Source organism: Canis lupus, chromosome 17 (assembly GCF_048164855.1).
Source record: "Canis lupus baileyi chromosome 17, mCanLup2.hap1, whole genome shotgun sequence".
NCBI classification, from domain to species: Eukaryota; Metazoa; Chordata; class Mammalia; order Carnivora; family Canidae; genus Canis; species Canis lupus.
The window spans coordinates 55,929,018-55,951,495 of record NC_132854.1 but is presented as its reverse complement, the minus strand read 5'-3'; the positions used below and the strand labels follow the sequence as shown (position 1 = coordinate 55,951,495).

General features: G+C 44.4%; 2 protein-coding genes across 19 annotated transcripts in view; one reads left to right on the top strand and one right to left on the bottom strand.

Moving 5' to 3' along the window:
• The window catches only part of CBY2 (chibby family member 2), a 103,258-nt gene that overhangs the window by 49,431 nt on the left and 31,349 nt on the right, over nucleotides 1-22,478 (bottom strand). For 2 of the 6 annotated variants that reach the window (XM_072783051.1, XM_072783052.1), the window contains exon 2: nucleotides 504-657. The exons of 3 other annotated variants lie outside the window; for them this stretch is intronic. In XM_072783051.1, coding sequence (XP_072639152.1) covers nucleotides 504-566 — 63 coding nt within the window. In that variant the 5' untranslated portion in view covers nucleotides 567-657. Of the gene's footprint in view, nucleotides 1-503; nucleotides 659-22,478 lie in introns of those variants that run through there. One more of the 6 variants, XM_072783053.1, reaches the window with a different exon arrangement.
• The window catches only part of ERICH6B (glutamate rich 6B), a 56,396-nt gene that overhangs the window by 4,067 nt on the left and 29,851 nt on the right, over nucleotides 1-22,478 (top strand). For 4 of the 13 annotated variants that reach the window (XR_012010179.1, XM_072783046.1, XM_072783037.1 and 1 more), the window contains exons 1-6: nucleotides 1,539-1,604; nucleotides 2,959-3,009; nucleotides 4,249-4,324; nucleotides 8,986-9,392; nucleotides 15,037-15,085; nucleotides 18,534-18,712. Coding sequence is in view for 12 of the 13 variants with exons in the window: in XM_072783046.1 (XP_072639147.1) it covers nucleotides 9,047-9,392; nucleotides 15,037-15,085; nucleotides 18,534-18,712 (574 nt within the window). In the remaining variant the exon portion in view is untranslated. Of the gene's footprint in view, nucleotides 1-1,538; nucleotides 1,605-2,958; nucleotides 3,010-4,248; nucleotides 4,325-5,586; nucleotides 5,617-8,985; nucleotides 9,393-10,824; nucleotides 11,008-15,036; nucleotides 15,086-18,533; nucleotides 18,713-22,478 lie in introns of those variants that run through there. The other 9 variants (XM_072783044.1, XM_072783045.1, XM_072783042.1 and 6 more) reach the window with 5 other exon arrangements.

The following is a 22,478-nucleotide window of genomic DNA, read 5'->3' as shown; positions in this document are numbered from 1 at the left end:
ATTACCAGCATCATCGCCATTATTTATTATTTATAAGAGCTGTCCAACAGTCTGCCTCAGGAAGCACTGAGCTGCCATCCCTGGATATCCAAGGTTATCATTGAATAACCACCGGCCTGGGATGTTTGTCAACCTGATTCCTAACCCCTGGTCTCCCTTTCTCCATAATCCCGTGATTTGAAGAACAATGCTCTGTATGTACTGGGTAGTAAAAGCTACAGATAGAATTCTTGGCTGAGTAAACTGTCTTTTATATAAAGAAGCTTTGGCATGCCCCACATTTGTTGCAGCATGCCTCCTTCAAGCAACCCCTCCAAAGCATCACTTTCATGTTGAAAAATAAAATTGCTTTGTGTGAAAGCTCCTTTAATCTTACATAGATACAAATGCTTTGTATCTTGAGGGATATGCCAAACTGCTTAGTATTTCAGAATTAATCTCGTTAAAGAAATCTCTGCTTAATCCCCACTGCTGTTGGCCAGAGATGTTGAATAATTCCACACCTGTTCCTGCTGCCTCTCCACTTTGCGCCCGACCTGGATTTGGTGGTATCTCAGAAAACACATCAGTGGGTTTAGGCTGGATCATGGCATTCCCATGTTTTGTTCGATGCTGTTGTTATAGCAATGTTCCTTTGTACATCTTTATCTCATTTTCCTAATTTGAAAAAAGTAAAGGAAGAGGTAGGAGGAGCTTGCCTGTTAGGAAAATAACAAATGAAATGATGGGAGTTGCTCATTAACTATCTAATTCCATATAAACTTATGATAAACCATCAGTATTGCTAAGAAAAATGGAGTTCAGATAACAAGCAGTTGTCTCTTTTCAAAGAATATAGAAAACTCGTAATTAGAATACCTAGTTTATAAAACATTTTGTATATAAATGTATATTTTACATACATATACATCACTCAGTGAAATTACTGACTTCCTCCTCTCGACACAAATTCTGGATCTTCTCCATTAGGAGCCATCAGCAAATGATCCAAAGTTAAACCATGTGAAATAATCACTCATTTATTCATTTCAACAAATAGTTATTAACCTCCTCCTGTGTACCAGGCATTATTCTAGGTGGCAGGAATATAATGGCAAACAAAAAGGAGCAAAGTTTCTATCCTCCAATAAACAGATCAATGAACATGATACAAATGTTATAAAGAAAATAAAACAGCATGAAAAAAAAAGAAAATAAAACAGCTTGGTAAGAGGGGTGCCTGGATGGCTGGCTGAGTTGGTTAAACTTGTCTGACTCTTAACTTCAACTAAGGTCAAGATCTCAAGGCTGTGATATTGATCCCCACATTGGGCTCTGTGCTGGGCATGGAGCCTGCTTGGGATTATGTCTTCCACTCCCTCTGCCCCTCCCCCTACTCTCTCCCTCTCTCCCTCTTAAAAAAAAAAAAAAGAATAAGATACATAGTGATACGGTACAGGTGGGGTCGGGGGCGATTTTAGATCAATTGCTCAGGGAAGGCCTCACTGGGGAGGTGACACTTAAGGACAGCATTTAAAGATCTAGAACTTTCCAGACAATGGGAAGGGCCACGGTGGGCAGAGGTCATAGCACAGTGAGCAAGGGGAGAAAGAGACTCTGGAAAGGTAAGAAAAATAGCAGGAGCCAACACGGGCAGGCTTTGGAGTCCTTTGAAATTGAAACGGAAACCACTAGAGGGTTTTAACCCCTGGAGTGACATGATCTAATTTATATATTTGAAAGATTACTGGAGCACCTGGGTGGCTTAGTCAGTTGAGCATCTGAGTCTTCATTTCTGCTTAGGTCATGATCTCAGGGCTGTAAGCCTGAGTTCAGAGTCAGGCTAGGCTCCATGCCCAGTGGTAGTTGCTTGAGTTTCTCTCTCCTTCTCCCTCTGCCCCCTCCCCCATTCTCTCTCTCTCTCTCTCAAATAAATATTTTTTTAAAATTTTCCCTTTGAAGAATGGGTTATCAGAGAGCAGGAGCCAAAGCACACAGAGGTAGTTGTAGAAGATGGTGGGCTAGACAAGGGTGAGCACAGTAATAGCAGACAGAAGAATGGATTCAAGACATTTTTTGGAGGATAATGCCAAGAGGACTTACTGATTGGTTAGCAGATTTGGGAGAGTGAAAGAGGGAGGAATCAAGGATGACTCCATATTTCTACGTCTGAGCAACTGTGTGTATTATTCCAGAGGTTCCGAAACTTTCTCAGTTCACGGCACCCTTACTGTCTCAGTAAATTTTTCATGGTGCCCCTCCACCCCAAAAGAAATCTGTACAGTTTTCATTTATTAATTATATCCAAATAACTTAATAAATATTGTGTATATTTATGTCACAACTTAGAGAAGAAAAAAATAATGCGTTTACTTCATTCTTGAATAGCCATGATGACTCTCTAACGGAATGCATGTGCCCATGGGGCATTGCGTGACTTCTCCATTCTTGGAATCTGATTGCACGTGGCCACCCTCATTTTCTACTTCATGCTGATTTTTGCGTGATACTTCCTTTTCATCTCAACAACTGCCAAAAACCCAGCTTTGCAAAATATGCCATCATTAAAAGGAAGACAGCATAATCAAAAATTAGGTTTTCATACAATACCCAACAGATGTTGAGTATTGCGGTTTTCTTAAAAAATGTAAAACCCACAGCAGCATCCCTGTGAGTTCTCTGCAGTGCCCAGAGAGCATCAGTGCTTGGATTGGCTGAACCATTTAGAGATGGGGGAGAAGGGGATGGAAAGGGAGGTTCTAGAAGTGAGGGATGCTCAGGTTTGATTTCCATGGGGAACATTCAGGGACAGCTACTGATCCAAGAAGGTTAATGGAGAAATGCACTGTACCACAAAAGTAAACTATTCCAAATTATCATAGGAAAAATAACCATTTTCTAATATTCTTAGAGAATGAGGTATTGTCTGGCTAATTTTCTGTGTAACTAAGAGCTAACCAGAAAACATTTCTCTTTCAGCTGTTATTATTGAAAAATCTCTGACTTGGACTCAGTTCATTCCCTGACATTGTAAGTACTGAGCCATGAGCATAATTGGTCATAACTACAGCTGCATTGTTCCCAGGTCTTGAAGGCTGCACGGTCATGACTGCAAATAATTCTTCCTGTGCTCCCCATTAGACACACTGTAATCCCAGAAATAGCAATGGAGCTCTACAAAGTAGATTTTATCTTCCTAGAGTAATTTTTAACTGCACTGCATTTCCCATTAATGACACCACATTAGGTAATTCCTAGACGTGAGCACCAATAAGAAATACAAATGCAAGATGAAAATGTCTTATCCACAAATTTCATAATTGAAAAAATTTCTGAAAACTTTAAGTCTTCTTGATAAGTTTGTGGCAAACCCATTTGGCCACAAAACCTGAACTGCTAGAGCTCGGTTCAAAGCAAAATCCAACCTGAACTGATGTGGAGCTATTGAAAATTTCTCTTTATCCCACTTATTGTGAAAATTTACATGTTTTGCTATAAAAATACTAATAAGATTGACTACAGGGTGCTGCCCCCGCCCCCCCAACCCCTCTAGGATCGACATGTATTTATGACATAAACATCATAAGGGCAGCCTAAATCAGAAACAAAAGTGAATGCCACAACACAACTGGCTCTAAGGGTTTTGCATAAGGGATAGTCTTTAGAAATGTAGGGCTGGGAGGAGCCTGGAGCCCTTCTAGGTCAATCCACTGATACTACAAATGAGAAGAGAAGCCTAGACACCAAGTGGGAGAACAGGGAGCACATTCAAAATCACATATTCAGCTTCAAGCTCAGCCTAGTCAGTGCCCTCTCTCCTGCCATCTGCTGCCCACAGCCCTGTTGGGCAGCCTTCATGTGTGCTCCTATGAGTTGAGAACACAAGTAGCTCAGCACACCACTAGTGTCAACAAGGCACACCCAAAATATGCTTCTACTGAGATCCTAAGTTGAACTATCTGAAAATGAGTATGTCATCTGTTATAACAGTTCTCAGTAATCCCACTTCATGTGTCACAATTTCAAAGATTTGAAGAAGGTCAATTCAAAGGGCATTCTATTCTATAGGACTCTTCAAAATCAGTCCAGCAAACTTAACTGGTAATGGCTTTCCATCTAAATGAATTTCCCTTTAGCAAAAAGAAACGCTAAATAATATTCTTCAGTTCTCTTAAATAATTACCATTAAGGCCTCTACATTTGAGGGAATCACTAAAAATTTGAGTTGTCCAGACTGAAAGATGACATACCTTTCTCATCTCTTTGCAGTTTGATTTAGACTTGGAATCGAACAGACCTCGTGTGGAATCCCAAATAGGTGAGCCCTGGTTTTCTACATTGAAAAGTAAGTAACACTTTACCTGATTTTTGTGAATTTAATTTTTTTTTTTTTAAAAGCCTTATTCTGTTGTAGGCACAGAGGAAATGCTCAGGAATGACACAAACCCCTCTTCCCCCACCTCCCGCCATCTCACCCTGTTTAGGCGAGAATGATTGTTTAGCCTAGGGTGAGGGGGGTGGTAGCTGAGAACTAAAGCCAGTGCCCCAGGAAGGGCTACCCTCCAAAGAATACAGTCTCTCAACTCACATGATAGTCCAAGTGGGGGGAAAAAATGCCACTCTGCAATGGCACACCTGTGTCCAGATCCTAGTTTGGCTACTTTTTTACTTGTCTGACCTTCAGTAAGCCATTTGATTTCTTTGAACCTGACTGTTGTCTGTAAAATGGAGATAATCATATTTGCTGCTCAAGGATGCCATGATGAACAAATTCAATTAGGCACATTTGCTGGTTTCGCAACTCAAAGGATTATATAAATAGTTGGAGAATTGAGAAAAATTAGCATAGTACCCCAAATCTAGAAACAAGAGAACATTGTCCTGATTTAAACAAAAGGAGAAGAGAAGGCAAGATGTGGCAAATCATGTCCCAGTGAGTTTGATATTGATGCTGCATACAATTCTAGAACATTTCCTTTAAGAGCGTGGGAGCACTTGGGAGAGATGACAGGTAGCACAGATTCCTGGAGAGCAAGTCATATGGGACTGGACTTCTCCAACCATCCCCTTAGAGAAGTGGGGAGATCTGGAGTGGAAGTCCTAGGGAGCCAAAGAGGAGGACCCCCCCAGAAAGTAGAGAGAAAAGAGGCTTCAGAGAGATAGGAAGCAGGAGGGGACCCCAGGGACACACAGGGGGAGGGGCCTTATGAGTCAAGGGGGCAGGGCTAAGAGAGCAGAGGGGAGGAACCTCAACAACTAGGTACTGCCAGCTGCCCAGAGAAAGAGCTTTATTCCTTAAAGACTTCTTCCCACACACACACACACCCGCGCCCCCAGCAAAGAAATGTCTGTGGTAAGATCCTCTTTCTCCCTACTTTGGTTCACTTTTGATGCTCAGGAAAAAAAAAAACACAATTTTTCCCCATAAGCTACTTTTTGTCACTGTGACCCTCTAAAGATTATAAACCCTTCTGTTTCCCTTAAGCACTGAGCCCCATTCCCTCATCCAGAAAGAGGGTATGATTGTACCTACATCAGGGGTTGTTATGAAGGCTAAGGAGGCGGAGCACTGTAGCTGACACGGAGATGTTAATTCCCTTCCCCCAGCCTCTCCTGACTGATGGATGAAGATGGCAGGTGAGGCTTGGTCCCTGCCCTTGGGGCTCTCTGCTTTGACATCTGTATCAGTGATTTGGATGAAGACACACACACTAGGAAGCTGAGAGAATTAAGAAATGACTGGCAGTCCAATAAAAAAAATTATTGGGAGGAGATGGAGAAAATGTGAAGTCTCAGTGAGAGAGGAAAGAAACCCATCGCCCTTTTGGAACGGGAGCTCTAAAGATGTTGACAGAGCTGCCACTTAAGTGTTCTCAGGCATGCCACACGGTTTCAGGGAGATGGCTATGCTCAACTGGGCCTGGGCTCTGGGCAGGGAGGAATCAGGAGTCACATGTTCATTCAATAAATATTTATTATTTCCTACTCTATGCTGGGCACAGTTCTAGGCACTTGGGCAAATCAGTGAATAAAACAAAGATCCCGGCCCTCAAAAAATTTACATTCTAGGGAGAGGAGAGACAATATACATAATAAATGAAATCAAGTACTTAGTATGTTAGGAAGTGATAAATGCTCTATAAGAAAAAGGAAAAATTAGAGCTAGTTAGGGGGGATCAGAAGGACCATGGTACCTGGGGAACGGGCCCAAGGGACAGTAGAGTGAGGGTCTCAGGTGGAACAGAGCCTGGCAATGTTAGGGACAACGCTGAGACTAGGGTGGCAGGAGAGGAAGGAGAAGGCAGGAGGAGACAGGTGGGAGAGGAGATGCAGGCCAGGCAGGAAGGATCTGCAGGCCTGAAAGGGCTCTGGCTTTCAATGCGAGATGCGGAGCCATCGCAAGGTTCTGCACAGAGGGGTGAGGTGATGGAGCTTCAGTTTTAAAAGCAGTCTACCAGCAGAGAATCAGCCACTAGCAGAAGGCTGCAGTGTGGAGGCAAGATGCCTTGCTGGTCAGACCAGGCACAGGTCAGAAGGGGGGGATCCTTTGAAGGAGGAACCAGCCTGACTTCCTGGTGGCTGGGCTGCAGGCTGAGGAGGAGAGAAGGGAGGATTCCAAGGGTTCCATCAGCAGCTGAGGGGTGTGGGGAGGAAGAACAGGATCACAGAGGGCTATTAGACATCCAAGCAGAGATGCCAAGAAGGTGGCTGGAGAGCTGAGCCTGGGGCCCTGGAAAAAGGTCTGCCTGGGACCTCCAAACACTTTAAACACCATCAAGGGTGAAGAGGAGTGAGAACCCTCCACTGCGGCTCCCCTGGGAACAAAAAGGACAGACGTCAGAATGGAAGTCAGAGAAAGGGCCTGATTCAATCCAAGCACCACTGAATCAGAGCCTCAGCAAAGGTGTCTTATGTTTATAGATAACAGCTTCCTGAGATCAGGGACAAGGGTCAGAAAATGGACTGACTTATTCTGTAGGACACTGTGTCTTGGCCAACAAAGACATCATCATAAACTTCCCTTGGGCCAGGCAGTCTTCTGAAGGAAGGTTCCAGCCTCCCAAGGAAGGATAAGGCAGTGTACTTCTGGAAATACCTGTGGCCATCTTTTCTCCCAGAGTCCAGCCACCAGGACCTGGACTGCACAACAGACAGACCCTAATCTCTCAACCTCTCACTAGGCTGTAGTCACTACCAGGGAGCAGGGGAGCACAAAGCAGCCTCTTTTCTCTCTCCCAATGCCATAAACTAATTAAAGCCTGCACACACACACACCCCCCACACACCCACACTTAGACCACTACTAGACAATCTCCAGAGCTGGGCAGCAAGTCCTTTGAAAGGAGGTCTGGACAGCACCCTCTCAGTTCACCACACTGCCTCAGGCAAATGCTATCAAAATCCAATAATCCAAGGGTTCTAGCAACCCTGCAGGTGAATAGATGAGCCCACTGGCCCACTGTGAATGTGTTCGCACATCACACTTCTCATTTTGGGCATCACATTGCACACATGTTAGCAAGAGATCCATGATCTCATCTTGCCGGTCCCTAAAACAAAGCTTCCTGGTCTAAGATCTGAAAAAAGGTAGGCCAAAACACTGATCCATTAAGTCCTTGGAGCAAACAGGAAGATTCTGGACAGTCTGCCTCCAATAGGAGCAGCAGCCTCTTCAACTTATCTCACTGTGCAAAAAAAAAAAAAAAAAAAAAATCTTTTTTTAAAACTTTGGGACACCGTGCTCTAGAGCCATCTATTCTTGCCTTTCACTCAGTTAATGATCATTTATTCACTGGACATGTATTTAGCGTCAGGCACCAAGCTAACCATTGGAGACAGAGTGAGGAACAGTCACTCTGTCATAAGGTCACTGTCACTGAGACACTTATTATCTAGTGGAAAAGGAAGACTGGACAAGTAAACAGAAACCAGAAACAGTGTAAATGCTACAGGAGAGACTAAGAGAGTGGGAGGAAAGAGGAGGAATGGCAAGAGATAAGTCAGAGAGCCTGGCAGGTGCCAGACCTTACAGGGCCTGGAAGCCATTGGGGGATTCCAAGTACAAGGGAAAGCCACTGGGGGATTTATAAGGACTGGATATCATGGATCTGGTTTCTATTTTCCCACAAGTACTCTTCACGGAGAATGACAGGGGGCTGGGCAGCCGCGGTCCCAGGAAGGCCAGTTTAAAAAGAGCTGCAGTAATTCTGCCTGGAGAGGACATGGCTCACTGTGGGCAGACACAGTGGTGATATAGAAGAGTAGAAGGATTCAAATATATTTTTAAACAAGAATCAATCCTTCTGACCCTCAAAAAGTTCACACTCTGTTGGAAAGACGGATGTGTAAGCAAATCATGTCATCTAGCAAAATTGTTACTTTAATGGAAATACAGAAGCTATGCAGGGAGCTTAGGATGGAGCTCAGAAGACTTCTGGGAGGGAGTCAAGGTGCTCACAGCTGCATCCAAGCTGGGAAGTAAAAAGAAGTGTTTGCCGAATGAACAAACAGTGGGTGGTGCTTCTAGTCAAGGAGGGGGGCCGTCTGGCGGCAGACTCCCAGCTGTGAGGCCCCAGTTGCCATGACTAGACCACCTCACCCATGCCTCTCCTATCGCTCTTGACACTTTGCATATGGAAACCTGTCTACAGGACTATTTTTCTCACCAGATTTCAAGCTCCTGCAAGACATCCTGTCTTGTTGCAATAAATATTTCGTAACAAATAACTAAAAGTCCTCTCTGGTGACTGTACCACTAGACACTGCAACATTGCTTCACTTCATACTGTGCAGTCATTGCAAAGGTGTCGCCTTTAGTTGTGGTCTTTCCTATGAGCTCCTTGAGGGTAAAACCTTCATTCCCCCTTGTTTGTACCTTTTCATGTGCACTGATCTGCACACTTTCCAAAGACTGTGGAATAAAATGAGTGAACAAAAATGTATTTAAATCAACATGCAGTAGGCAATTACTGACTAATGGGATTTTATTCCTTTCTTGGTTACCAGGATGGTAAAGCAACTGCCCACTGCTTGCTGAGGGGTCTCATTGGCTCAATGCTGCCCCAGCATGTCTGCTGAAAACAATCCATCATCAAGAGAAACATCCCCTCCCTATGAACCTTCAACATCCCAATATTCCACACAGACCTTATCTTCAGAGGAAGAAGATAAAGAGGAAGACGAGAATTCAGAGAGAAAATCTCTCTCTCCTGAAGACAATGAGTACCTGGAAGACGGTGAGTATCTGGAAGAGGAAATCCTTCTAGAGGAAGACGAGTACCTGGAAGAGGAAAAGTTTCTGGAAGGGAACACATATCTGTATGAATCAGAGTATCTGAAGGAGAGAAAGCATCTACAAGAGAAAAAGTTTCTGGAAGAAAACGAGTTTCTGCTTGAAAAGTATCTAGAAGATGGTGAGTATCTGGACGAGGGGGAAGTATCTGAAAGGAAGAGTATGTGTATGAAGAAGAGTATCAGGGAGGGGACATTCAGAAGAGGGCCTCCTAAAAGATAGCAACTCTGGTTCACCACACACCCAGGATAAAAGATCAGACTTGGGAGAGAGCACAGATCAGTCTGTCAGCCCCACCCACGGTGCTGACAGGCAGGCACACTCATTCTTGACCCAGGTCTCTTCCTGGCCTCCATGGCCGTGCCCCCAAGCATGGTACCGTCAGAGCAGACAGGCTTGATGAACATAAGATAAGGCCCCTATTCATAAACAAAATATATCCTATATTGTGTGTTTTTTCCTTATTCCACAAGTAATTCATATTTATTGTGGATGTCTGAGAAACTATATATAAGAAAAACGAAGAAAGCAAAAAATCACTACCATCCGTAGGGGAATAATCACTTTCACACTTTGGTTTATCTTCCCCAGACTTTATAAAATGTGTGTCACAGGGCACCTGGGTGGCTCAGTAGGTTAAGCGTCTGCCTTCAGCTCAGGTCATGATCCCAGGGTCCTCAGATGGAGCCTCACATCTAGCTCCTTGCTCAGCAGGGAGTCTGCTTATCCCTCTCCCTTGGCTGCTCCCCGCCCCCATGCTCTATCTCTCAAATAAAATCTTAAAAAAAAATTTTTTTAATAAAAAAGTGTGTCACCTAATTTTTAAGGAATATTATGCTTTATATATATATAATTACAAATAAATATACTGTAAAAAGCAGGTAACAGATAATAAATATACTGTAAAAAGCAGGTAATCTGATAATAACAGATAATTTAATACTTATATTAAATATTTACATGAATATATATAAGTATTCATACTTATATGAATACATTTCACATTAGTATATTTTCTGCAAATCATTTTCATAGCTACATCACACTGAATTGTATTTTCAAGCGGTGGTATTTTTAATTGATTCCTGATTATTATCAATTGTTCATTGCTTCTGATTTTTTTGTTACTTTTTCAAACAGCACTTTGATAAACATCCTTAGAGCTAGATTTTATCAATGACTTCTAATTATTTCCTAGAATACATTCCAAAATCTATTGCTAGGTCAACAGACACTAGTATGCTGCTTGGAGCACCCACTCGGCCCCAGGAAGGCATTGTATATGAGTATTTAACTTCAGAGTTATTTCTCTCACCCTGGGGTTGACATTTTCCCAATACTGTTTCCGTGACTGGCACCTTTTCCTTCAGTTGGGTTTTATTATTTGGCAGTGGACCCCTTGTGCTATTGTTAAAGGTGGCTGACTCCCACTTTCTCCTAGGCCCCGTGCTGCTTTCTCTTGCTGTCATGACTACATGGCCATATCCAACCAGGTTCAGGAAGTTACAAATCCAAGTCATCTTCATCATCTTCATATTGACCTAGAAACAGGACTACATTATTTTCCTGGATCTGATTCTGTTACCAACTGCGAGCAACTCAGGCAGCTTGAATTTTTAAATCCCAGTCTGATCACACAGCCTGCATCTGGGTATTCTTAACAGCCACACAGGCATTTTTGCCTTTACCTCCCTCCTCAAATCAGATGCACCATCCTAGATTCCTACTACCCTCATGTAAGTTTTGTCAGGGTACTGTAGAAGTAATTCCTCTATTGCTGGGAAACTCTCTTTCATGTGTGCCTCTGCTGTGAAAGTCCCACTCAGAATCCTAATATTCCTGCTGTTCAAATACCAAGTGTTAATTCTAATTCTGAAAAATAGCATTTGGACCATTTCTCTTGCACAGTATGAATCAAGCATTCTTAACATGTCCCCTGTATGCACTGGACCTTTGTAAATATATTACCCACTACAGTAGGACAAATACAATGCTGTCAAGTGAATGGAACTGTGTATAAAGCAAAAAGCTTCGAAAATAAATGCCCTGCTAGCAAAATTTGGAGAGGCACTGAAAAGACTGTAGAGGAATGCTAAAATGCCTTCAAAGACACATGGAAGAATGTCTTGGTCTATGAAACCCAAGGTACCAAGCCAGACTGCCCAAAACAGGCTAAATTAAGAAGAGGTCTACAACAGAATTTGGAACTTTTCAAAAGAATTTACATCAAGATTTCTTAATGTGGAATATTTTGCCAATACCTTTAAGAGGAGATTTGTTTAGCCTTGGCACAGGAGTGCCTTCCTGACCCATAGCAAATGCTCAGTACATGCAAACTGAATCAAGTTCATTTATTTCATACAGTCAGGTACATTTGCACGCGTGGGTGTGCACACGCACATATTTGTGCACACACCTGCATTTATTTTTAGAAACACCTTTTATAAATTTATTGGCACCTATAAAATGAGCCCTAGAAATGACAAATGGCCTTCTCTCAGGTTGATGGATTAATTGCTAGAGACTAGTGGTGGAGCCCTATGTGGAGAAAGATTCTGAGCGCCAACTTGGGCTCAGCAGGAAAGAGCACCACGAGGGGCTAGTATTGTGGGCCACAGCATCAGATGGGGATGGAGGAGTAGGAGTGCCATTTATTTGTCTGTTTGGTGGTAGATGTGAGTCTGTCGCAAAGAACACTGTTTCCTTCCTCTCTCTGGAGCTTAACTGTCTTGAGTTCGAATGTCAATTCTCTCCCACTTATTAGGGAAGGAACTTGGGCAAGTCACTTAACTCCTCCGCATGCTGGTTTCCTTAACTATAAATTAGAAACAACAGACATATCTTATAGGATATTTGTGAAGATTAAAGGAATTAAATTATACTAAAGCATTATAAACTATGACTATGACAGGCACATAGCATTCGAAGACTTTCCAGCGTTAGTTATTACTGTTGTTGTTATATTGTATTTTATGATTCCCCTACCATTGACTTGTGAAGGGTAGTTTACACTTCCCATCACCACATACCCCACCCAATTTGTGGATTGGACGTAACAAAAAAAGATGCAATGAACTGGGGTATAGGAGGGACCTGTGCCCCCAACCTAACTACTCAGCAGGCAGCTCAATTTAAGAGACTCCTATTGCATGGGACAAATCAGGATAGGGTCACACTAGCAACCTATAACCCCCTTTCTCTTCTTTAAAGAAATCATTTTCCAAAGAAAAAATGTTTTCCCCATGATTTGTAGAGAAATCCAATAAAATTAGATAAGAAACCTGAATATAAATGCAGCATCAATCACCACTGAATAATCAATAGCTCCATATGAGCAATCTCCCTGAGAGATTCCAGATAAGTTTTGTAAAATGTGGGTGTCCACACTGTGGTGTCAAGAGTCAGAAGATCCAGCACATGGCAAGGCCTTTGACCTTGAGCATGTCATTTACTTTCTCTCAGTATCAGTTTCCCCATGTACAAAAATACCTTTCTTCACAGTGTGGTTGCAATATTTACATGCAAAAACATACTGAAAATGCTTTGAAAACTCTCTTATACCATATGGTGTAAGATGCAAAAATGCTCTTCTGATCTCACATGGGGAGGAGGTGCTAGAAGGAAGTACCATCTATGTTACTATCATGCTGTCACAGAACATGAAACCACCCCATATTGAGGCCCCTTTTGAGTTTTTGGGTTTTGTTTTGTTTTTTTTTTAAACTCAAGACCTTCTAAAAGATGAATTCTGTTCTGTGGCAAATAATGTCATAGAGATATCACAGGATATTAATTTTGATTTATAATGTTTTTTGCTCAATAGTATTTTGATATGCATAATATGCTGGATTTGATTTTCTTTACCCTTGCAACCTCCTCTTCCACAGCTCCGAATGCTGTTTGGCCTAAATGCTATTATAACTCCTTTGCCATTTCCAATTGAGAGTTGCTGCTGCAATAACTCTTTCCAACAGGGCATCTAGCAGTTTTCTGCATATTTAAGAAGAAACGTTTGCAATATATTGATAAGGCATGGATGGGAGAGAGCCAGCCAGTTTGTCAGGCAGGAAACTTCACAGATGATGACAGAGCTCCACAACTAGTGTGCCCTGAGTACAACTGGTGGGGGAGATGCTGAGCCCCGGGGCCAGTCGCTCACAGCCTCCACTCCACTCCTGAACAAACTTCATCATCTTCTGTGTCTTGCCCAGAAGGTCAGGAGCACAGTCCAAGGCATAGGGCATGTATTGTATATTTCACAATCTTTGTCTTCTTTTTTTTTTAATATTTTATTTATTTATTCATGTGAGACACAGACAGAGGCAGAGACACAGGCAGAGGGAGAAGCAGGCTCCTTGTGGGGAGCCCGATGTGGGACTCAATCCCAGGACCCCGGGATCATGACCTGAGCCTAAGGCAGATGCTCAACCACTGAGCCGCCCAGGTGCCCCTGATCTTTGTGTCTCCTTAAATTCACCCAGCCATTATTTATCCCCATGACACAGGTGAAGAATCTGGAGTCAGAGAGAGGGTATATGACTATGCCAAGATCACAGAAAATCATGAGAGGAGCCAGAACAGTCTCCCCAGGCTTCCCTTCTCCCTCTTGTAATCGCCTCTTTCTTTTCTTCTTTCCTTCCTCCTGTCCTTCTTTGTTCAGGCTTTTTAATAAATAGTGTGCATATTTTAATTTTAGGAGAATGACATAAAAAGAAAATTTACTTTTGCTCATTTTAATGGTTAATTTGAAAAGCAGAAGGTATAAAAACATCACACCATTGACCAACACTCAAATATAAATAAAGCTGATTCAGTCTTTAGTGATTTTTATTCTGTCCTTCCTGCTCTTATTTTTTCCATGTTTGATTGGTGGTGGTGGTCCTTGTTCTGTAGCTTTGTTTTTATAGTTTTAAACATGTTGTATGTACAAGTTGGTATTTTACTTTTGTAACAGAAATTGCGACTTCAATATTTGCCCCGTATTGCTTAACTTTTGTAGACATCATTTTAACAGCAAAGTAATATTCCTCAATATATTCTGTCTCATGGATAAACTGTGGATAAGTGTTGAACATTTAAGTTTCAAATTTCAATTTCTGGTTTTCATGTCTTTACTACTTCCACTGTGCCAGTCTCTATTATTAGAACTAATGGCCTACTTTATCCCAATTGTACATGAAATTCCTATCATTCAAGGTAAATGGGTGATTAAATGACACAAATAAATATTAAAAAATATTTAGATCCTCAACTCTGGGAAACAAACAAGGGATGGTGGAAAGGGAGGTGGGTGGGGGTGACTGGGTGATGGGCATTGAGGGGGGCACTTGATGGGAGGAGCACTGGGTGTTATGCTATATGTTGGCAAACTGAACTCCAATAAAATAAAAAAACAAAATAAAATAAATAAAAATTTATATCCTCTGAGCCTCAGTCACCTCTTCTATATAGATACCTTTCATCTATGACAGAAGGAAGCTTCTGTGATAACCCAAAAATTAACAGAGCAAACTTGAATTTCCAAAATCCATGATTTCATGAAAATTATCTTAAGTTCTCATTGACTTTACGATATTTAACCTTGTAGTTTCTAAAGGAAACCATTAAGAAAGACAACACTAATGAAAAGTAAAAATAGAAGAATTCTATAAACTGGGGCCTCACCCCCACAAATCCAGCATCACACACTTAGCAACATATTTTTAAATAGAAGAAAGATGCCTTCTTTTTTTTTCAATATTATCTTTCTGTTCTTTTTCCAACAGAATTCAAGAGTATGTCTTCATACCAAACTTTGCCTCATCTTACCACAAGGTAATAGTTTTCTTTTTGGATAAATCAGGTGGAAATTCATGCTTAGGGATGATGCTTCAGGAGCCTTAGGAGTCCTGAAGACAAGTGAATTGGGGGGCTGGTGGGGTGGAGGTGCAGGGTTCAGGCCCCTTGAGGAAGGAGGGATTCAGGTAGGGGTGGGTATCTCCAAGAGTCACACATAAGGGTCCACCACTGCCCCCTCTACCACTCAGCTAATCACAGGGTGAGGGACAGGTCCCAATATCCAAGTCCTGGGCACCCAGAACTACAGAGATGAAAGGGCAGGAGCCATCTGAGTCTGCAAAGAAGTTCTCAACCAGGGAGAGATAACAAAGGGCTTGTGGCCATGCCCTCGGGGGACAGATGAACGAATGCCCAAAAGACAGTCACCACCTTCCTTATTCAGGCATGTTTCTAAGGTCTAGGTCACCATTCAGTGAGCACTCATTAAACTGCCACAGGGCTTGGTACATGCAAGATGGTCACTAACATACCTATGGAATAAATAAATAAATGCTTCCTTCCATGTGCTCAGCTCTGTAGAAACCAAGGTGGGCAGTACCCGCCCCCCCCCCCGGCCCCCCGCCTGAGTCCTGAGTCCTGTAAGGACTATGTGTTCACAGTCCTCATCTTTGTGTCTCATCCCCTACAGTCCCTCCCCAAAGGATGACTGCAGGGCATTTGCATCCACTGGTGAAGTGGGCTGATGCTAGATACAAAGAAAGCAGGAGGCCAGTTCCATTATAGTGAGAAATAGGAATGAGATCCCTGCTCTGCAGCACAGGGCAGCTACAGGCTACCATTTGAGGGCTACCCTTCAACCTGGTGAGGCTGAGGCCGGCCCCCATGGCTGCTCTCCACTGGCCCCTGAGCTCCACACTTCACCCTCCTAGGGGCTCAGCAATGTGGATAAGATGAGGTGGCTCTTTGGAGGTCCCCTTCACCTCAGGTACTGACACCCACAGCATACTGAGGAACGTGTGAGTGACCACGGGAAATTCTGTGACTGAGAACAGGGACCCCGGAGCCAGACTGCTTGGGTTTGAATCTCTGCCAGCTGTGTGCCACAGGGCAATCACATAATCTCCCGGTTTCTTCAGCCTCATGAGGCAGTGGTTGAGATTAAATGGGTATTAACTCACGGGGCTCACTGAGAGCAGTGGCTAGCACACACGAATGTTCAGTAAGTGCTACACTTCATTGTTATTGCTGGTTCTGCCCCCCCCCACCCACACCACTGTGTGGCAACTTAGCATGCCTAGAACGTGAATCATGATTCCAAACATGGGCACCCATTCAATCCTTTATTCGAGTGGCTTTCCTGTCACCGAGGAACTCACAGGGACCAGAGGGGCCCTGGGGCCTCACCTGTGTCTGCCACATGCTCTTTGGCTTGGCTCCTAGAGTCCAGGTCTGGGCTACGGGTGCTCAGAGAGGCCCTGGACTTTCCTGACACAGGCTGCTGAGAGATTGAACCTGCACAAACCACTTTAGGCAAGAAGTGTTACACTCATATTTGTTTGTTAAGCCAGAGGAGGGAAAGGGAAGCAGGTTCAGGTCAAGCATTTCATGGGTCCCTAATAAACAGGAAGGCTCCCTTTCCCACTTCTACACGCATGCCCTGAAGATCCCCCTGGCACACACCAGGCCCGTCCCCCACTCTGAAACAGCGGACGAAGCAGGCCTGAAACCATCCAATCTCCCCAGGATCTAGGATCTAGTGGCTCCTCCTGCACCCTTCCATTGCAGATGGAGCAGGGAGCTGGTGTTTGGCCCAGGTAGGCCAGAACCCTAGTCCTGCTTCCATAGGTGCCCCCAGAAGCCCTCACCATGTCTCAGCCCAGAGCAGGTGTGGCAGAGAGGATGCTGAGTAAATGTAGTACATGAAGATGGCAATGAGCAGATAAGCCCACCATTACCTTAGGTATGATCACTCGGTGTGTTTGGCAGCTTTAACTTCTCAAAGTCCTTTCACGAGGACTTGCATTACCTCTTTGGGTCCCAGTGACCACCTGGTAAGTGAGGTAGGACAGGCATTATCCCAGGAAAAGGATAAAGCCCAGGAGAGTCCCCTGATCTGGCCCTGAGGCCTGGAACAGGGCAAGAGTCGACAGTCACCTAAAGAGCCTACCTGTGTTCCCTAGTTCTTTATTCCTGTGGTCACCTGATCTAGGATCTACCATCTTGCCACTTGATCCCATTGCCCCTTTTCAATGGTGCACCCTGAGAACACAGCTGCTGTGCCCTAGCCACAGGCTGCACAGAGCCAGGCACTTCCATGGGTCCCCTGGAAGAGAAACAAGATCTGTCTGTAACTCCCCCTGATGCTGAGCCTCTCAGGTAGAGCAAGCGGCCTCTTTTTCTCTCCCTCAGCCTCTGCCTATAGCCCCTCACTCCCTCCCTGTCCCTCTCTGTATGGGGGGAATGCAGACCCAGGCAGGGAACAGGCCTGTCTCTGAAGGGCCACTAAACTGCTGAATCTCCAGTAACAACATCAGCAGCCAACAGTGCACTTGCCCACTCTCGCTGTCCTCTCCGGTGGGGACCTGTGAGGGAGGGATGATGAACAGAAAGAACAGAAACTGAAGCGCAGAGACATTAAGTAGGTTACCCAGTTACTCCTCAATAGCACTGGAGCCAAGATTTAAGCTCGAGTCATTCGACACCAAAGTGTGTACTTTTTCTACCAACCATAGTCATTGCCCGTTTATGTGCTGGGCATTCCTCCTTATGCTTGTCCCTGCCATTTCAGCCAGTTTACATGAGATGACTTCAGGACTGAAACACCCCAAGACCTTTCTCATCCCTTTGGATGACAGTTTCTTGCCCCAATTAAGAACCAGAGCTTCCTGAGGAAGGATACAGTGTGGGTCAGTGTGTTGGGGTTGTCCCCTTTTGATCCTAAGCTACCAGATGGCAGGGCCTCTGCTTGAGAGCCAATGTTCTGTTGTCAGGCCCTGTGGAAAGCTTTCTCAGTAATGGGCAGTATTTGTATGTGGGTAGACTAGAGGGGAGAGATCTTCGTGCTTGATTTTAAGCTGCTACAGCATCTACTTTTGTATTTTTTCCATTGAGATAGCAGTAAGGCAGGAAGGACCACTGGGATGGGCAGGGTCATGAGCCAGGAAGGACAGAGAATGTTCCCGAACATGGGACTGCCACTTATAGAAGCCGGGCCCATTGGCCTCTGATGGCATCCATAGAGCCTTTCACTATAAATGAAGGAGCAGTTGGCAGTGTGGGGCTCTGCTGCCCAGAATGGCACACAGACCTATTTACCATCATCTACTAGATGGTCCCTTCTAACCTGGGACACTCACCATCTGAGATGGGCAGCGTCTGCAGAAGCCAGAGAGGAGCCACCCCACCTCCCCAGCAGGTCCTCACACCGAGTGCCTAACCTGGCCCTTTTGGAAGTTGACCTGCCCCTGTGCTTCCCCTCTGACAGGAGCATAGTGACTGGCCCCTCTAAGGGGACTACCCTCTCTGCAGTCCCTCCTTCCACCTCTGAACTTCCCTATGAGTCTCTGTACAGTGACTCAACACCTTCTACCTCATACGTACAGCGAGATGGAGAACTTCTGGCCTGGCAAAACCAGAGCACACAGACGGAATGGATCTATGAGAGTAAGTCGGGGAAGGGGGACTGCATCCTGAGGGCCATCACACAGCGGGCTGGAGGGGGAAATGCATTCCATGCGTGGGAAATATTGTGGTTCCAGCACTACCTATCATGCTAATGATGCACCCTGCTTCCTGTGCCGTCTGAAGTGGTATTTTAGGTAAGAAGTTCAACTCCTCTGCTAGCCCTGCTACCCTCTTCCTCCCTCCCAGGACCCCCTCAGAGAAAGAACATCAGCAAAGTGCTGAAGCAAATGCCTTTTTCAGGCTCTCCCTCCCTTTTCATTAGTCTTCCTGTTCTTGTTCTATATGAACACAGGCCTTGTTTCCCTCAGGGACACAGGCTATTACCTTCCCAGATTACAGACTGGTTCCTTGGGGTGATGGGCTCTATCCAGATGATCACGTGGACGTTGGCCAGTGGGACTCTGTCTCAGCAGGCAGTCAAAGCCAGCCCTGATTCAGAACCAGCCAAAACCATCTGTAGTGTGGACTTTTGTAGCCACAACTGGGAGATGCTCAAGAGAGTTTGGCAAGATTGCGCTGAGAATCTTAATCCTCTACCCAATTAAGCCCAAAGTCCCCTCACCCTAAGATCCTGGGATGGAACACTGAACAGCATTTCTTGCCATTATTAATAATTTAAATCCCGCCTTCGTGAGATTGATCCATCATGGGTTCACAGATTCATTTCACATCTGTAGTCATGGCAGCAGTAAATTAGATTCCCCCAACACCTCACTTCTCCGCCTGCATCCGTGCCTGCTATATTTTGTAGCTCAAACGTGGTTAAATGAAATTAGGAGCCAGAAACCCTATGAGGGAGAGGAGAGAGGCAGAGGGCAGGCCCACACAAGCCAGGAGCTCAGTGGCACAGGCAGCTCAGGATGAGGAGTGTTTTATAGGTTTACATCAGTTCATGTGGGACTTCCATCCACATGTGTGCTCCGGCAGAGCCCTGAGAACTGGAACCATTTCAAAGTCAATAAGCATGACAGCTGGGAAAAATCTGAGCATTTATCTAAATATTCATAAGCAGGATTCTAAAAGTCATTTACTGGGTAATAGCCTGTAAAGTGCCAATGCTAAGCTTGAAAGGATGTGGGAGGGGAGAAAAGGGTTGGAAGAAGGCTGAATGGGCAGGGGGGCGGGGGGGGGGGCAACAGTGCCTATTCATACCACTGTGAACCCACCTCCAGAGACAGAGCCTCCTGCAGTCATTGTTTCATTTGACCTGTTCGTTCATGATCCTTTTGGTCCTGAAACTTAATTTACAGAGCTAGTCATGTCTGTATCTAATTCGGATTTTAAGCATTCTGTGTATCTGGTCTGTAGGGGCATGTTCTGCAGCTAAGTGTCTTCCTAGTACTGAATTCCTTAGAGCTAACGTGTTTAGTGCTTAGTAAAAGTCCAGCCACCCACAGGAAATACCTACTGATCAAATATGGTGACATGGGTGGCCTGGACCAAAGGTGTGCTCGGTGTTGGAGCCTCTAAGACCTGGTCAGTGACACACTCCAGCTTCCTGCAGTTATGTGAGAGGATGGTGGGTACAGCAGAGATTGAAACACAAGGAAAGGCAAGCAATTCTCTAAAATTCACCAAGGTTTTTCTTCCCCTTCTGCCTTTGGTTTGCAATCTCTCTTTGGAGAACATTGATAATAGGCAAAACTTTTCTATAATATGTACATGATTGTGTCTGGGCCACAAAATGGTCAGCAAATGTATGACAAAGATATTTGCTTCTGAGGGTTAAAGAGTTGTTAGAGAAGTGATGGGGTGCAGGAAAAATGCAGGAAGGATGGCACTCCAGGAAGGCAGAAGTTCTCAAAACCACGTCAAGAGACAAAAGAGGAAGGAAACATAGGGAAAATGTTATGTGGGGGGGGGGGGGGATGGGGCCCATGCCATGGAAGAAAGCCAGTCCTTTTGCAGCTGGAGTGCAGAACCCTGAGGATTCCCAAGCATGGCAGGTGCAAAAAAGAATCTGCTTTCAGCCCAGGACAAAAGCCACCCATCCACTTGTTGGAGAAATGCAGACAATCAAGGCAAAAGCAATCCAAAATGCTGGCTGGGGAGGGTTGAGAGCAGGAGCAACAGTGGAGATGAGAGTAGGCATTAATATTGCTGTGCAACCCTATCCCAGTTGCCTATAAGGATGCAGCCTTCCAGCCTACAGGATCCCTGTCTGCCTTGTTAACAAGACCCCCAGAGAATTCATTGGTGAACCAGAACATTGGTGAACCAGAGAACCTCAAGTGTAGGATGAATTTCATGGGTACTGGGTTCCTATTTTTAAAGCATTTGTAAATTATGGGAGTGTTCAACCCCAGAGGGCCAGAAACTGCATTTTACTTGGCAGGGTTCTTCTCAACAAATAAGACTTTGAACTGAAAAACACCCAGATAAATCCTTGAAATCTATTCCTACCAAGAGTGGTAGGTCTGATACGGAAAGAATGCTAAAGGCACCAGAAATGCCTCATGACCCACGTAAGGAAGTGTTCCGAATGTGGTCCAGAAAGACTATTTATGGCCTCGGGCGTCTACCTATCCAGGCACAGAGCAGGGTCATAACTGCAGAAGTTCTAACACAGAGTATTTATGCCCATGACTATAAAAATCCTCAAGACTTAGTGCCTGGAACATAGTAAACCTATAAATATTAAATACTTGCAGAATTGTTGTTGAATCCTCATCTGATTTGAGATCAGACATGGTGATGAGAGGGTGTATCCTACCCCCAAGAAACAGTCTAGGTAGGTAAAAATATGTACATAAAGAGACACTATCCATATAGAAATGTGGGTAAGGATAAATAGAGGGACACAGTGCTGTCAGTGGAGAAGTTTGCTTCGAGCTACCTGGCCAGATGGAGAAGATTGTTGGAAAACTCCCAAAAGTGCAAACTAGCATTTGTGCAGTTTCCTGCCTGGACTCAGATCATATGTGTAGGTTTAAAAAAAAAATGATAAAGTTACCTGTGGTAAATGTAGGAAACTGGTTCAAACCTTAAGAATAGTGCCAGGAGGGACCTCTGAGTGGCTCAATGGTTGAGCGTTTGTCTTTGGCTCAGGGTGTGATCCTGGGATCCTGATCAACTCCCACATCGGGCTCCCTGTGGGGAGCCTGCTTCTCCCTCTGCCTGTGTCTCTGCCTCTCTCTCTCTCTCATGAATAAATAAATCTTAAAAAAAAAAAAAAAAAAAGAATAGTGCCTGGAGAGGGGTGCTTGGGTGGCCCAGTCAGTTAAGCATCCGACACTTGATCTTGGCTCATGCTGTAATCTCGGGATTGTAAAATCTAGCCCTGCAGCAGATTCCAAGCTCAGCCAGGAGTCTGTTTGGTGTTCTCTCTCTCTCCCTCTCTGTCTGCCTCCTCCCCCACTGCTTGCACACTCTCTCTAAATAAAATCTTTAAAAAAAAAAAAAAAAAAGGAATAGTGTCAGAAGAACTGAAGTCCAAGATAAACTTATTCTTACTGAAAGATCATCCTTGTCATTGCCACTGCCACCACCACCGCCAGCACCACCACCACTACCACCACCATCATCATCACCACCATGCAGGCAGCCACAAAAGAAGGGGCCCTTATAAAATATGATTAGGGCAGGGGACCTGGGTAGCTCAGTCAGTTAAGTGTCTGCCTTTGGCTCAGGTCATAATCCCAGGGTCCTGGGATCAAGCCCCACATCAGGCTCCCTGCTCAGCAGAGTCTGCTTTTCCTTCTCCCTCTGTTTGTGTACTCTAACACTCTCTCTCTCTCTCTCTCTC